The sequence below is a fragment of the Entelurus aequoreus genome, linkage group LG16, assembly GCF_033978785.1.
Source record: "Entelurus aequoreus isolate RoL-2023_Sb linkage group LG16, RoL_Eaeq_v1.1, whole genome shotgun sequence".
In the NCBI taxonomy this organism is placed as follows: domain Eukaryota; kingdom Metazoa; phylum Chordata; class Actinopteri; order Syngnathiformes; family Syngnathidae; genus Entelurus; species Entelurus aequoreus.
In genome coordinates, this window is record NC_084746.1 from 12446399 (window position 1) to 12462064 (window position 15666).

General features: G+C 37.6%; 1 protein-coding gene across 3 annotated transcripts in view; it reads left to right on the forward strand.

Annotated features, from left to right (window-relative positions):
• The window catches only part of clstn2a (calsyntenin 2a), a 636349-nt gene that overhangs the window by 433671 nt on the left and 187012 nt on the right, over positions 1-15666 (forward strand). For all 3 annotated transcript variants that reach the window (XM_062022193.1, XM_062022195.1, XM_062022194.1), the window contains one exon: positions 4652-4801. In XM_062022193.1, coding sequence (XP_061878177.1) covers positions 4652-4801 — 150 coding nt within the window. The remainder of the gene's footprint in view (positions 1-4651; positions 4802-15666) is intronic.

The window sequence follows — 15666 nt, forward strand, 5'->3', positions numbered from 1 at the left end:
CTGTCAGGGTGGAGTTTCTTAAATGCCTCAAATGTCCGGCATTTAGAGTTATGGTTGCGTGTATTTTCTATGGTAAATGGTAAATGGGTTGTACTTGTATAGCGCTTTTCTACCTTTTTTTAAGGAACTCAAAGCGCTTTGACACTATTTCCACATTCACCCATTCACACACACGCATTCACACACACTGATGGCGGGAGCTGCCATGCACGGCGCTTAACCATTCTATGTACGTTCAGGGTTAAGAAGGGGTTAAAAACAAAATAAATTGTGAAGGTGTGCAGCAGCATTGGTGAGGGAGGGGCAGAGACAGAGAGAACGAGAGAGTTATGATAAACGCTTTTTATCCATAGATTTATCAGATTTAATTTTTTATTATCTCTAGCAGGGGTGTCAAAAGTGTGCCCCATTTGCGGCCCACAGCTAATGTTTTAAAGGCCCACGGCACATTCTAAAAATACTATTGAAATAAACAAAAACATAACAAAAGTGAAATAAAAAAGCTTCAAGGTTAAATGTAATTTTAAAAAAGTTGCAATTTTGACCAATAAAACAAAGCTGTGTTTTTTTTTTTTCTTTCAAACTGTCATTGCTCAAAACATAATATTGAATCAAAACCAATGTTATTATGAATTATAGTACACACACTCTGTCAATTCTCTTATATACTCTTTATTTCTAGACTTCTAGAGTGTTTGATTATCACATCACTCTAAATGTATAGACTATAAAGTTCACAAACATAAAGAGGGATGCTAGTGGGCCAGGCCAATCTTTCCTTATCTCTAAACTAAAACTGGGGAAATGTGTAGAGTGTTCTGGGCTTCAGACATGATTTTATTTCAGCATTCCTTGAGAGAAAAAACGCCTGGTTAGGCTTTGGTATGTAAAGTTAAAGTTAAAGTACTTCCTTGGTTTACAGCTATGTTGTTATTATGATGTTTGTTACTTATGTATGTTATGTTGCAGCTATTTAAAATAGTTTTGTCAATTGTTCTGGCCTGAAATAAATTGGCCCTTTGAAACATATATTTGTCTTTGTGTGTTGTATGTAGAGCACATTGCTTAGCAGAGTTCAGTGATGCAAATGCATGTCAAGTTGATTAACTCATTGTATTATTCTCCAGTGCAATAACAGTACTGAAATGAAGGCTAAAAGGGCATTATTGGGAGCTTAAAAAAAAAGAAGAAGAAAAAAAGTAACTAAATAGATCCACTATGGATCTATTTATATATACGCATTACTTTTTGGTGTAAGTAACTGAGTTAGTAACTGAGTTACTTTTGAAACAAAGTAACTAGTATCTGTAACTAGTTACTAGTTTTCAGTAACTAACCCAACACTATATATATATATATACACTACCGTTCAGAAGTTTGGGGTCACATTGAAATGTCCTTATTTTTGAAGGAAAAGCACTGTACTTTTCAATGAAGATAACTTTAAACTAGTCTTAACTTTAAAGAAATACACTCTATACATTGCTAATGTGGTAAATGACTATTCTAGCTGCAAATGTCTGTTTTTTGGTGCAATATATACATAGGTGTATAGAGGCCCATTTCCAGCAACTATCACTCCAGTGTTCTAATGGTACAATGTGTTTGCTCATTGGCTCAGAAGGCTAATTGATGATTAGAAAACCCTTGTGCAATCATGTTCACACATCTGAAAACAGTTTAGCTCGTTACAGAAGCTACAAAACTGACCTTCCTTTGAGCAGATTGAGTTTCTGGAGCATCACATTTGTGGGGTCAATTAAACGCTCAAAATGGCCAGAAAAAGAGAACTTTCATCTGAAACTCGACAGTCTATTCTTGTTCTTAGAAATGAAGGCTATTCCACAAAATTGTTTGGGTGACCCCAAACTTTTGAACGGTAGTGTATGTATGTATATATATATTAGCATATTTATATATATATATATATATACAGTATATATATATGTGTGTATGTATATATGTATGTATATATATACTGTATATGTGTATGTATGCATATGTATATATATGTGTATATGTATATATGTGTATATATATATATATATATATATATATATATATATATATATATATATATATATATATATATATATATATATATATATATATATATATATATATATATGTATATATGTATATATATATATATATATAGTCAAGAAAATAAGTATTTGAACACCCTGCTATTTTGCAAGTTCTCCCATTTAGAAATCATGGAGGGGTCTGAAATGTTCACGGTAGGTGCATGTCCACTGTATGAGAGATAACCTAAAAAAAAAATCCAGAAATCACAATATATGATTTTTTAACAATTTATTCGTGTGATAAAGCTGAAAATAAGTATTTGAACACCTGTCTATCAGCTAGAATTCTGACCCTCAAAGACCCGTTAGTCCGCCTTTAAAAGTCCTCCTCCACTCCACTGGATTATCCTGAATCAGATGCACCTGTGTGAGGTCGTTAGCTGCATAAAGACACCTGTCCACCCCATACAATCAGTAAGAGCCAAACATTCAGCATGGGTAAGAGCAAAGAGCTGTCCAAAGACACCAGAGACAAAATTGTACAACTCCACAAGGATGGAAAGGGCTGCGGAGAAATTGCCAAGCAGCTTGGTGAAAAAAGGTCCACTGTTGGAGCAATCATTAGAAAATGGAAGAAGCTAAACATGACGGTCAATCTCAATGGAGCCCCATGCAAGATATCACCTGGTGGGGTCTCAATGATGCTAAGAAAGGTGAGGAATCAGCCCAGGACTACACGGCAGGACTTGGTCAATGACCGGAAAAGAGCTGGGACCACTGTTTCCATGGTCACTGTTGGTAATACACTAACACGTCATGGTTTGAAATCATGCATGGCACGGAAGGTTCCCCTGCTTAAACCAGCACATGTTAAGGCCCGTCTTAAGTTTGCCAATGACCATTTGGATGATCCAGAGGAGTCATGGGAGAAAGTTTTGTGGACAGATGAGACCAAAATTGATCTTTTTGGTCATAATTCCACTATGCGTGTTTGGAGGAAGAAGAATGATGCGTACCATCCCAAGAACACCATGCCTACTGTGAAGCATGGGGGTGGTAGCATCATGCTTTGGGGGTGTTTTTCTGCTCATGGGACAGGACGACTGTACTGTATTGTGAGATTTTGGCCAAAAACCTCCTTCCCTCAGTCAGATCATTGAAGATGAGTCGTGGCTGGATCTTCCAACATGACAATGACACAAAGCACACAGCCAGGAAAACCAAGTAGTGGCTTCATAAGAACCATATCAAGGTTCTGGAGTGGCCTAGCCAGTCTCCAGACCTAAATCCAATTGAAAATCTTTGGAGGGAGCTGAAAGTCTGTGTTACTCAGCGACAGCCCAGAAACCTGACTGATCTAGAGAAGATCTGTGTGGAGGAGTGGGCCAAAATCCCTCCTGCAGTCTGTGCAAACCTGGTGAAGAACTACAGGAAACGTTTGACCTCTGTAATTGCAAACAAAGGCTACTCTACCAAATATTAATGTTGGTGTTCAAATACTTATTTTCAGCTTTATCACACAAATAAATTGTTAAAAAATCATAGATTGTGATTTCTGGATTTTTCTTTTTAGGTTATCTCTCATACAGTGGACATGCACCTACCGTGAAAATTTCAGACCCTTCCATGATTTCTAAGTGGGAGAACTTGCAAAATAGCAGGGTGTTCAAATACTTATTTTCTTGACTGTATATATGTATATATATATATATGTATATATGTATATATATATATATATATATGTGTATATGTATATATATGTGTGTATATATATGTGTATATGTATATATGTGTGTATATATATGTGTATATGTAATGTGTATATATGTATATATATATGTATTTGTGTTTATATGTATGTATATGTTTATATATATATATATGTATGTGTATGTATATATAATAATAATAATAATAATACCTGGGATTTATATAGCCCTTTTCTAAGTACCCAAAGTCGCTTTACATGTTAAAAACCCATCATTCATTCACACCTGGTGGTGGTAAGCTACTTTCGTAGCCACAGCTGCCCTGGGGTAGACTGACGGAAGCGTGGCTGCCAATTTGCGCCTACGGCCCCTCCGACCACCACCTATCATTCATTCATCATTCATTCACCGGTGTGAGCGGCACCGGGGGCAAGGGTGAAGTGTCCTGCCCAAGGACACAACGGCATGGTAAGAGGTGGGGAGCGAACCTGCAACCCTCAGGTTTCTGACACGGGCGCTCTACCCACTACGCCATGCCGCCCCTATATATGTATATATGTATATTTATGTATGTATGTATATGTATGTATGTATGTGTTTATGTATATATATATATGTATGTATATGTGTATGTATATATGTATATGTATATAGATAATATTTATAAAACCGTTAAAAATGTATCAACCGTTAGATGATACGTTTGTGGGTATTGTGGCCGCTGGATTAAGGCTCCGGGGCCGTGGGTTCGAATCCCTTTTGAAGCCTCGGGTGGAGTTTGGAATCCCTGCTTGGACAAGATGCAGCATCTGTTGCGTGGTCCTTTAGTTCTCAGCCAGCACATAGAACACATGAATACTCCTCTGCAACACACTTTGTCTAATCATGTCAACTCTTCTCCGGGTGGCCTTTCAGGTAACATCAGAAACACGGAGCGGCTGAGCTTCGACAAGCAGCAGAGCTACAAGATCATGGTCACGGCCTTCGACTGCGGCCAGAAGAGAGCCAAGGAGGACGTGGCGGTGCATGTTGATGTCCAGCCTGTCTGCAAGCCGGGGTGGCAAGGTCAGACATCACCACACCAGCCTTCTATTCCTCACACATTTTATATCTAGAAACAAATCGTAGAGCCGTATAAAGAACACTACGACCGTGTAAAATTGAAGCCTGCGCTCTTTGAATTATTTTGTTGTTGTTGTTGTTGTCCTGTCCAGCTTGTAGATGCCCATATCGGCTGTTCAGATTTACTTTACAAAAGAGAAGTGTAGGACACTTCTCTTGTTGCCTTACTTGTATTTTGACTTTATTAAATGTATTTATATTATCATTTGGTGCAGCCGGGCCGGAGCAGGAGGGGATAGAAAGAGAGAAAAAGGAAGACAGAGGGGGGAATTGTGGGGACAAGAGGGGGATTAGACAGAGAGACAAAAACAACAACAGCAAATACAACAATAACAACAATAGAACAACATCAACAAATAGGACATGTACAAATATGATGGTAAAAGTGATAGCAAAGAAGCAGTTAGTGAAATAAATAATAATACAGAAATGACAATGAGCATTATTACACTACAAATGGAGCAATACAAATACCAATAGAAATAGCGCTATTGATAATGAACAATACCAATAATTTACCTCTATTATCAACAATACAATTGTTCAAATGCAACAATACATATACTGTACATAGTGATAACTGGAGATACAAAAGAAAGCAGAAAAATGGAGGGGAAGAAAGAAAGGCCAGCTATATTAACCTTGTAGATTGTTATAGTAATAATTAGAGATGTGCGATAATGGCTTTTTTGCCGATATCAACCGATACCGATATATACAGTGGTGGAATGAACACATTATTATGCCTAATTTTGTTGTGATGCCCCGCTGGATGCATTAAACAATGTAACAAGGTTTTCCAAAGCAAATCAACTCAAGTTATGGAAAAAAATGCCATCATGGCACCGACATATTTATTATTGAAGTCACAAAGTGCATTATTTTTTTTAACATGCCTCAAAACAGCAGCTTGGAATTTGGGACATGCTCTCCCTGAGAGAGCATGAGGAGGTTGAGGTGGACGGGGTCGGGGGGGGTTGAGGTGGGGGGTAGCGGGGGGTGTATACTGTAGCGTCTCGGAAGAGTTAGTGCTGCAAGGGGTTCTGGGTATTTGTTCTGTTGTGTTTATGTTGTGTTGCGGTGCCGATGTTCTCCCGAAATGTGTTTGTCATTCTTGTTTGGTGTGGGTTCACAGTGTGGCGCATATTTGTAACAGTGTTAAAGTTATTTATACCGTCACCCTCAGTGTGACCTGTATGGATGTTGACCAAGCATTCACTTGTGTGTGTGAAAAGCAGTAGATATTATGTGACTGGGCCGGCACGCAAAGGCAGTGCCTTCAAGGTTTATTGGCGCTCTGTACTTCTCCCTATGTCCGTGTACCACTCCGTACAACGGCGTTTTAAAAAGTCATACATTTTACTTTTTGAAACAGATACCGATAATTTCCGATATCACATTTTAAAGCATTTATCAGCCGATAAAAGACAACAACAATTACAAGCGAGCATCATTATACAGGACTGCAGTTCCTGGAGGAGGTCAAGTCAAGAACATGTGTAACTTGGAGAAGCCAAACCATCAGTTTTTATATTCCTCCTTCCTGTCTCTGGGTGTGTGTGCTAAGTCAGGACAGCACACCCATGACCATAAAAGGAGATGTTTGTGTGTAAGTGTCTGGAAAGACAGCAGATGTGGGGCGGCAAAGCTCGGTTGGTAGAGTTCGATCCCCGCTTCCGCCATCCTAGTCACTGCCGTTGTGTCCTTGGGCAAAACACTTTATTCACCTATTTTGGAAAACCTTGTTATATTGTTTAATGCAGGGGTGTCCAAACTTTTTCCACTGAGGGCCGCACACTGAAAAATCAAAGCAGGCGGGGGCCATTTTGATATTTTTTATTTAAAAAACCAATACAATATATGTATAAAAAATATACATTTAGGCTTCCACTCAGACTTGATCCCGGGGACCCCAAAGGGTTTTGGTCCAAAAAATATAAAAAATGTGTCATTAATCAGTATTATTATTATTATTATTATTCAAGGTTAAATCTCTAGATCAACATTAGGTCTACCTGTCAATATAACGTTTTTAAAGATATAAGTTGTGTGCTCTTTTTGGCAAAGAAAACCCTTTTTTTTAAGGAAAAAACACAAAATATGCAATATTTTCACCCAATAAATTTTTAAGTGGAATATTTGAGATTTTATAATAATTGGAGCCTTAAAAAGGTCAATAACTCATAACAACATTGACTTTAATTCTTTTTTTTGTTTTTTTAGCAATGGCACTTAAAAACAACTCACTGTAAAATTATCGTGGATCCAAAAGGGTCCTACTCATTAAATTGTTAAAAGATAAAGTATAATTTTTTTTTTTTACTGTTTACTTTTAACACAATAATCTCAACATCAACTTCAGATCTATCCGTCAATTATAAGTTGTATTGTTGTTTATGTTTTTTGTTTGTTCGTTTTAGGCCCTTCTTTAAAAAAAAAAAAACAGCTCAGTTTTTTGTATGGCAAACACAAAATATGCAACATTTTCCCCCAAAAATATCTCAAAGTGGAATATTTAATGTGACGTAATTGGAGCTTTGAATAGGTCAATAAATAAGTAAGTAAATAAATAACATTTTTAAGTGGAATATTTGAGATTATATAATAATTGGAGCCTTAAAAAGGTCAACAACTCATAACAACATTGATTTTAGTTCATTATTATTTTTTGAGCAATGACACTTAAAAACAAATCACACTAAAATTATTGGGGATCCAAATAATTATAGTGTTAAAAAATAAATTCTATTTTTTTTGTTTTACTGTTTACTTTTAACACAATAATCTCGAGCTCAACTTCAGATCTATCCGTCAATTATACGTTTTATTGTCGTTTATGTTTTTCGTTTGTTCATTTAAGGCCCCTTAAAAAAAAAGCTCAGTTTTTTATACGGCAAACACAAAATGTGCAACATTTTCCCCAAAAATATCTCAAATGTGACGTAATTGGAGCCTTGAATAGGTCAATAATTCATAATGACATTGATTTTGATTCATTATGATTTTTTAAAGAAAGAAACAGCCTGCCTGGCAGCTTTGTGTGATTAGAGGAAACATTGCGACATTTTCTTGTTTCATTTCACCTGTTTGCTCTTTTATACCACTTTTTATGTTTTTAATTTTTTTCAATAATATTTTAAAAATGTGCCGTGGGGCTGTTAAAAAATGGCCCCCGGGCCGCATTTTGGACACCCCTGGTTTAATGCATCCAGCGGGGCATCACAACAAAATTAGGCATCATAATGTGTTAATTCCACGACTGTATATATCGGTATCGGTTGATATCGGAATCGGTAATCAAGAGTTGGACAATATCAGAATATCGGATATCGGCAAAAAAGCCATTATCGGACATCTCTAGTTCAAATGCAACAATACATATACGTAACGATAACTAGAGATACAAAATAATGCAGAAAAATGGAAGGGAAGAAAGACAAGCAACCTATATTAACCTTGTAGATTGTTATAGTAACAATAGGTTAAGTTTAATCTTGGAAAGAAGGTCTCTCAATGGAAATCAAACCCGGAGGTACACACGCACCAAAAAATGATACGAGAAATGAACCCAGATCTCCTGAGAGAAAGTTGCGCCGTCAACCCTGAGGCAGACGCTCTCCTGCCTCATGCTCACCTGTCAGCGCCGACAGCCTCTCGCAAGTCCAACTCAGCCAGGGAGGAAGGGAGGGAAAGATCAAGAATGAGAACCCCGGGGACCAAAAGAAAGAAAAGTTCAAGTGGGAGAGAAAAGTGGTGGTTATTTCGGAGCCATTTAGCAGAAGGTGGACTTTGTTGGTGTATGTTGTGTGTGACGGAGGATTGTGTAAACACACTCGTCATGCCACGCTGCTCTCCACTAAAATGTGACTGAATGCAATAAAACATCATCAACTAGCTACTTTGTGCCCGCACACATTGGCTTTTTCAACCACTGTGCCGCGGTGAATTGTACAGGTTTTTTTTTTAACTGAGTGGGACACCCGAAATGTACATTAAAATCAAGAAAGTGGGATTTACAATATTAACTATGAACAATAAAACACTGAATATTAACAACATATGAACATCGCTCCTCTATTACAGTCTATGGTGTGCCAGCCAGTCCATAGTGGATCTAACATAATAGTGAGAGTCCAGTCCATAGTGGATCTAACATAATAGTGTGAGAGTCCAGTCCATAGTGGATCTAACATAATAGTGACAGTCCAGTCCATAGTGGATCTAACATAATAGTGAAAGTCCAGTCCATAGTGGATCTAACATAATAGTGTGAGAGTCCAGTCCATAGTGGATCTAACATAATAGTGTGAGAGTCCAGTCCATAGTGGATCTAACATAATAGTGTGAGAGTCCAGTCCATAGTGGATCTAAAATAATAGTGAGAGTCCAGTCCATAGTGGATCTAACATAATAGTGAGAGTCCAGTCCATAGTGGATCCAACGTAATAGTGAGAGTCCAGTCCATAGTGGATCTAACATAATAGTGTGAGAGTCCAGTCCATAGTGGATCTAACATAATAGTGAGAGTCCAGTCCATAGTGGATCTAACATAATAGTGTGAGAGTCCAGTCCATTGTGGATCTAACATAATAGTGAGAGTCCAGTCCATAGTGGATCTAACATAATAGTGAGAGTCCAGTCCATAGTGGATCTAACGTAATAGTGAGAGTCCAGTCCATAGTGGATCTAACATAATAGTGTGAGAGTCCAGTCCATAGTGGATCTAACATACTAGTGAGAGTCCAGTCCATAGTGGATCTAACATAATAGTGAGAGTCCAGTCCATAGTGGATCTAACATAATAGTGACAGTCCAGTCCATAGTGGATCTAACATAATAGTGAGAGACAAGTCCATAGTGGATCTAACATAATAGTGACAGTCCAGTCCATAGTGGATCTAACATAATAGTGTGAGAGTCCAGTCCATTGTGGATCTAACATAATAGTGAGAGTCCAGTCCATAGTGGATCTAACATAATAGTGAGAGTCCAGTCCATAGTGGATCTAACGTAATAGTGAGAGTCCAGTCCATAGTGGATCTAACATAATAGTGTGAGAGTCCAGTCCATAGTGGATCTAACATACTAGTGAGAGTCCAGTCCATAGTGGATCTAACATAATAGTGAGAGTCCAGTCCATAGTGGATCTAACATAATAGTGACAGTCCAGTCCATAGTGGATCTAACATAATAGTGAGAGACAAGTCCATAGTGGATCTAACATAATAGTGACAGTCCAGTCCATAGTGGATCTAACATAATAGTGTGAGAGTCCAGTCCATAGTGGATCTAACATAATAGTGTGAGAGTCCAGTCCATAGTGGATCTAACATAATAGTGAGAGTCCAGTCCATAGTGGATCTAACATAATAGTGAGAGTCCAGTCCATAGTGGATCTAACATAATAGTGTGAGAGTCCAGTCCATAGTGGATCTAACATAATAGTGTGAGAGTCCAGTCCATAGTGGATCTAACATAATAGTGAGAGTCCAGTCCATAGTGGATGTAACATAATAGTGAGAGTCCAGTCCATAGTGGATCTAACATAATAGTGAGAGTCCAGTCCATAGTGGATCTAACATAATAGTGTGAGAGAAACGGCAGATCAACTGGTCTAAAAAGGGCTAGAGTATACAAATGAGTTTTAAGATGGGACTTAAATGCTTCTACTGAAGTAGCATCTCTAACTGTTACCGGGAGGGCATTCCATAGTACTGGAGCCTGAACAGAAAACGCTCTATAGCCCGCAGACTTTTTTTGGGCTCTGGGAATCACTAATAAGCCGGAGTTTTTTGAACGCAGATTTCTTGCCAGGACATATGGTACAATACAATCAGCAAGATAGGATAGAGCTAGACGGTGTAGTATTTTATACGTAAGTAGTAAAACCTTAAAGTCACATCTTAAGTGCACAGGAAGCCAGTGCAAGTGAGCCAGTATAGGTATATAAATAAAGGTATATACAGTATAGTCGTAATATGATCAAACTGTCTTGTTCTTGTCAAAAGTCTAGCAGCCACATTTTGTACCAACTGTAATCTTTTAATGCTAGACATAGGGAGACCCCAAAATAATACGTTACAGCAATCGAGACGAGACGTAACGAAGGCACGGATAATGATCTCAGCGTCGCGAGTGGACAAAATGGAACGCATTTTAGCGATATCACGGAGATGAAAGAAGGCCGTTTTAATAACACTCATTTTTTTTTGCAAATATTTTTATTGAATTTTACAGTTAAAATCACATTTAACAGTCAACACCTTCATACAATCACACATCCACTCATACCCACTCACATGCACACTTGAGGAGAGAGCTGCACTTAAACCTCAACAATTCAAGGTTTACAGTATAAACATTATTAGAAAAGATACCCAGATATTGTATATATTTATCCATCCATCCCGCTCTGGCTCAGGATCAGCAGGCTATCCAGACCATAGCAAGATGGATGAACATTCCTCGGCATCAAGGATCCTCAGGAAGTGATCCCAAGATCACCTCTCGAGGACCTCTCCACCGTTCACACTTAAAAAAGAAAAGGAAAGTCACAGAAGTTGATCAGATGTAAAACAATACAGAATAAAAAGTCACAAAAAATAAATAAGCAAGTAAACCGTGGGAAGGCCATATCAGAAGTAACAAAAAAAAAACAATAATAGTGTAGGATCAATACAGAAAATAATAAAGATAATAAAAAAGGAATACAGCTACAAAAAAGATGGCAGTTTTTTTGTTTGTTTTTTTCTTAAATGTCTAAATCAGGGATGGGCAATTAATTTTTACCGGGGGCCGCATGAGCTACCCGAGCACTGCTGGAGGGCCACATTGACAATATTTCAATTACATTTTGCTCAATATTATTTTTGATATATACCGTAAGATAAATAATAATAATAATAATAATTAATAATAATAGTAATACTTCAACATAGTGTGTGTAACAGCATTCCATGACTAATATAAATAAATTAACATTAATAATAAATGACAGTAAAATAAGCACACGTATGACTGAGGAGTCATAGTGTAACTTTGTGTGGTGTTTGAGTTGTCCGACTTTTTGTGTGGCCATAAACGCACCAGTGGTTTAGTGCTATGCGTGTTGGTGACAGACGACAAGTTGGTTTTGGCCTGGTTTGTACGGCAGAAAATGACTAGTTTTTCGAGATAGAATTGTTTTACTCATGTTTTTGGTGTGGTTATGTCCGAATATAAACAGTTTTGCTAAATAAAGTGATCGATATAATTCCTGTCCTCGAAGCATCTCGATAGACGTTACAATAATTGAACGGTGTTCAATTGAACGGTGTTGACGAACACACTTAGGGCCGCTTGTTGTCACTGTCACTCAAAGTTGCATTGCAAAATTCCATAGAATAAATATGTTTATTTTGTTTAGAATTCAGATGGGATTTGATTTGGTGCGCGGCATATATTTGCAGCGCGCAGCGGACGCTTGAGCAGTGCGCAATTGCGCAGGCACGCACCTTAGAGGGAACGTTGCTTTGCAGTCCATGTCTTGTTGAAAACACGCCATTCCTCATCAACTTTTCTCTTTTTAGCGTCTCGGGTGTAAACCGTGCATCACTTGTCGCTGCATGTGCACCTTCACTCGCAGGTTACACACGGACACACGGCCATAAATAATACTTTTCAAAATAAAAGCAGCACAGTTGTATTGCGCGCACGACATAGATGTTTTTTCAACTTTATTTTGTAATTGCAGCTGTTCACATTCACTCACAATCACGCATACGTCCACACGGAAGTAATACAAATAACGATTTTCAAAACAAAAGCAGCACCGTTGTATTGCACACTCGACATAGATACTTTTTAAAATGTATTTTGTAATTTATAATTGGCCTCACGCGGGCCGCAGAATGCCCAGGTCTGGTCTAAATTATGATTCAATATATGTCAGTAAAGGTTTTCAGGGTTGTTCCCATTTATTCATACTTGGAGAGTTTATAAATCGTATTCTTTCAAGAGTCATTACATTCACAAGTTCATTTAGCCAGTTCCTGAAGTTGGGTGCAGATGGGCTTTTCCAGTCTTTGAGAATGAGTCTTTTGGCCAAGACCGTCCCGAGCAGCAACACAGCTGTAATATATTTTGGAAGTTTTTGTGTTTCTGAAGACCACCCAAACAAGATTATATCCCTGTCAGGGACAAGTTTTCTCTGATATACCCCCGAGTAAAAAAAGAAAATGCTGGACCAAAATGATTGAATAATTGGACATTCCCAAAACGAATGAGACGATGATCCTTCAGCAGATTTACATTTATCACAAAGTGGAGATGTATCAGGATAACATTTGTGTAATAAGACTTTGGAGTAGTAAAAACGATGAATGAGCCTAAGTCTGCTGTTAATTGAGCAATTGTGAATTTGAGAGAGTGTCCGTTCCCATTGCTGTTTGGGTATTGTTGTTCTTAGTTCCTGTTCCCATGCTCTTTTAACACCGTCTGCTGATGTCATGGGCATAATGAAGCTGCTGGCAAATTTGGCGATAAGCTTTTTACTTGTGGGTGATAAATTTAGTAATTCTAAGAGAGGGTGTTTTTCATTTACCAGCTGAGACTTTGAAATGTTTTCTTTAATAAATTTGTTTGCCCGCAAATAGCAAAACCAACTGAATTGGGACAATTTGAATTTGATTCGCAATTGCTCAAATGATGCAAGACTGTCCTCGACAAACATGTCTTTTATGCATTTAATTCCATTCAAGTACCAGTTAAAAAAAATTCTGTCTGTTATCGATGGAATAAATGCATGATTGTGAGACATTGGTGAATACATAGTTACATTGGAAATATTCAATTGTTTTTTAATTTGAGAAAGAATTTTGATAGAATTTCTTACTACTACACTATGGCTTGTTGATTTAATAGAAGAGACTGGTTTAGTAAAAAGTAGAGATAGCAATGATGTGTAAGGTTTAACTAATGACTGCAGTTCCAATTTCAGCCACAAGGGAGCAGAATTAAGTGATTCATTCTTTGGGAACCCCATCTTCCAATAGGTCAGGGGTCGGCAACCCAAAATGTTGAAAGCCATATTGGACCAAAAAAACAAAAACAAATCTGTCTGGAGCCGCAAAAAATTAAAAGCCATATTACATGTGTCATGAGATATACATTTAATTAAGAGGACTTAAAGGAAACTAAATTGGCTCAAATATAGCTACAAATTAGGCATAATGATGCAATATGTACATATAGCTAGCCTAAATAGCATGTTAGCATCGATTAGCTTGCAGTCATGCAGTGACCAAATATGTCTGATTAGCACTTCACACAAGTCAATAACATCAACAAAACTCACCTTTGTGCACTCATGTACAACGTTAAAAGTGTGGTGGACAAAATGAGACAGAAAAAGAAGTGGCATAAAACACGTCCTAGAAAGTCGGAGAAAGTTATGCATGTAAACAGACTATACGGTGAGTTCAAGGACCGCCAAAATAAGTAGGACAAAACGGCGCTCGCCAAATACTTGAATCAGTGAAGCATATTTAATATAAACAGTGTGATTTATAACAATTACGGAGGTTTGTGTCATGTTTGTCCTCCTACAGAAACCATACTAAAACAAAAATATTTATTTTTTTCCCCCTCATCTTTTTCCATTCTTCATACATTTTTGAAAAATCTCCAGAGAGCCACTAGGGCGGCGCTAAAGAGCCGCATGCGGCTCTAGAGCCGCGGGTTGCCGACCCCCGCAATAGGTCAATGCGTTCAGATTTGATGCCCAATAATAATTTTTGAACATTGGGAGACCCAGCCCCCCTTCCCTTGTAGATCTGAATAAGTGCTTTTTAGATATTCTGCGTTTTTTATATCCCCACACAAAACCTAAAACTAAAGATTCAAGTTTTTTGAAAAAATCTGCAGGAATTAGAATTGGTAAATTTTGAAAAAGATAGGTAAATTTTGGCAGGGTAATCATTTTGACAGCATTCACTCTACCCAACATAGAGAGGGGTAGGGTCTTCCAATACTCTGTACTCACTTTCAATTTCTCAAAAGCTTCAGTAAAGTTAAATTTTTGTAATGATTCATAATGTTTAGATATTTTTAAGCCGAGATAGGATATATAGTTTTCTGCAACTTTAACTGGGTTTTGACTGATCTTTACATTATCTCCTAGGAACATAAGCTCGCTTTTGGACCAGTTTATTTTGTAACCAGATATTTTACCAAAAGAGTCTACATATTCTAAAAGAAGTGGTAATGCAATTTCTGGCTCAGTAAGTGTAACAAGTACATCATCTGCATAAAGTGAGATGAGACTCTCTGATGTGCCCACTGAAAATCCCTTAATATTAGAGTTCATTCTTAAACTAATAGCCAGTGGTTCTAGGGCCAAATTGAAAAGTAAGGGCGAAAGGCAATCGCCCTGTCTCACGCCACAATGTAATTCAAAACTATCCGATATTACATTATTAGTTATGGCATATGACTTTGGTGCAAAATAAATCATTTTAACCCATTTTATAAAATTTTCTCCCAACCCAAATAATTTGAGAACATGAAATAGATAAGCCCACTCAATTGAATCAAAAGCTTTATGAGCATCCAGAGTCAGGACGGCTGCCTTTTTGTTTCCTATGCAGTCCGAGTACAACAAGTTCAATAATCTCCGTACATTGCCGAAAGAAGGTCTGTCTGGGATAAAACCAACCTGATCCGGATGGATAATTTCTGTTATGTGGTTGCTTAACCTTGTTGCGAGTACCTTAGTTAGAATCTTATGGTTAAAGGCCTACTGAAATGAATTTTTTTTATTTAAACGGGGA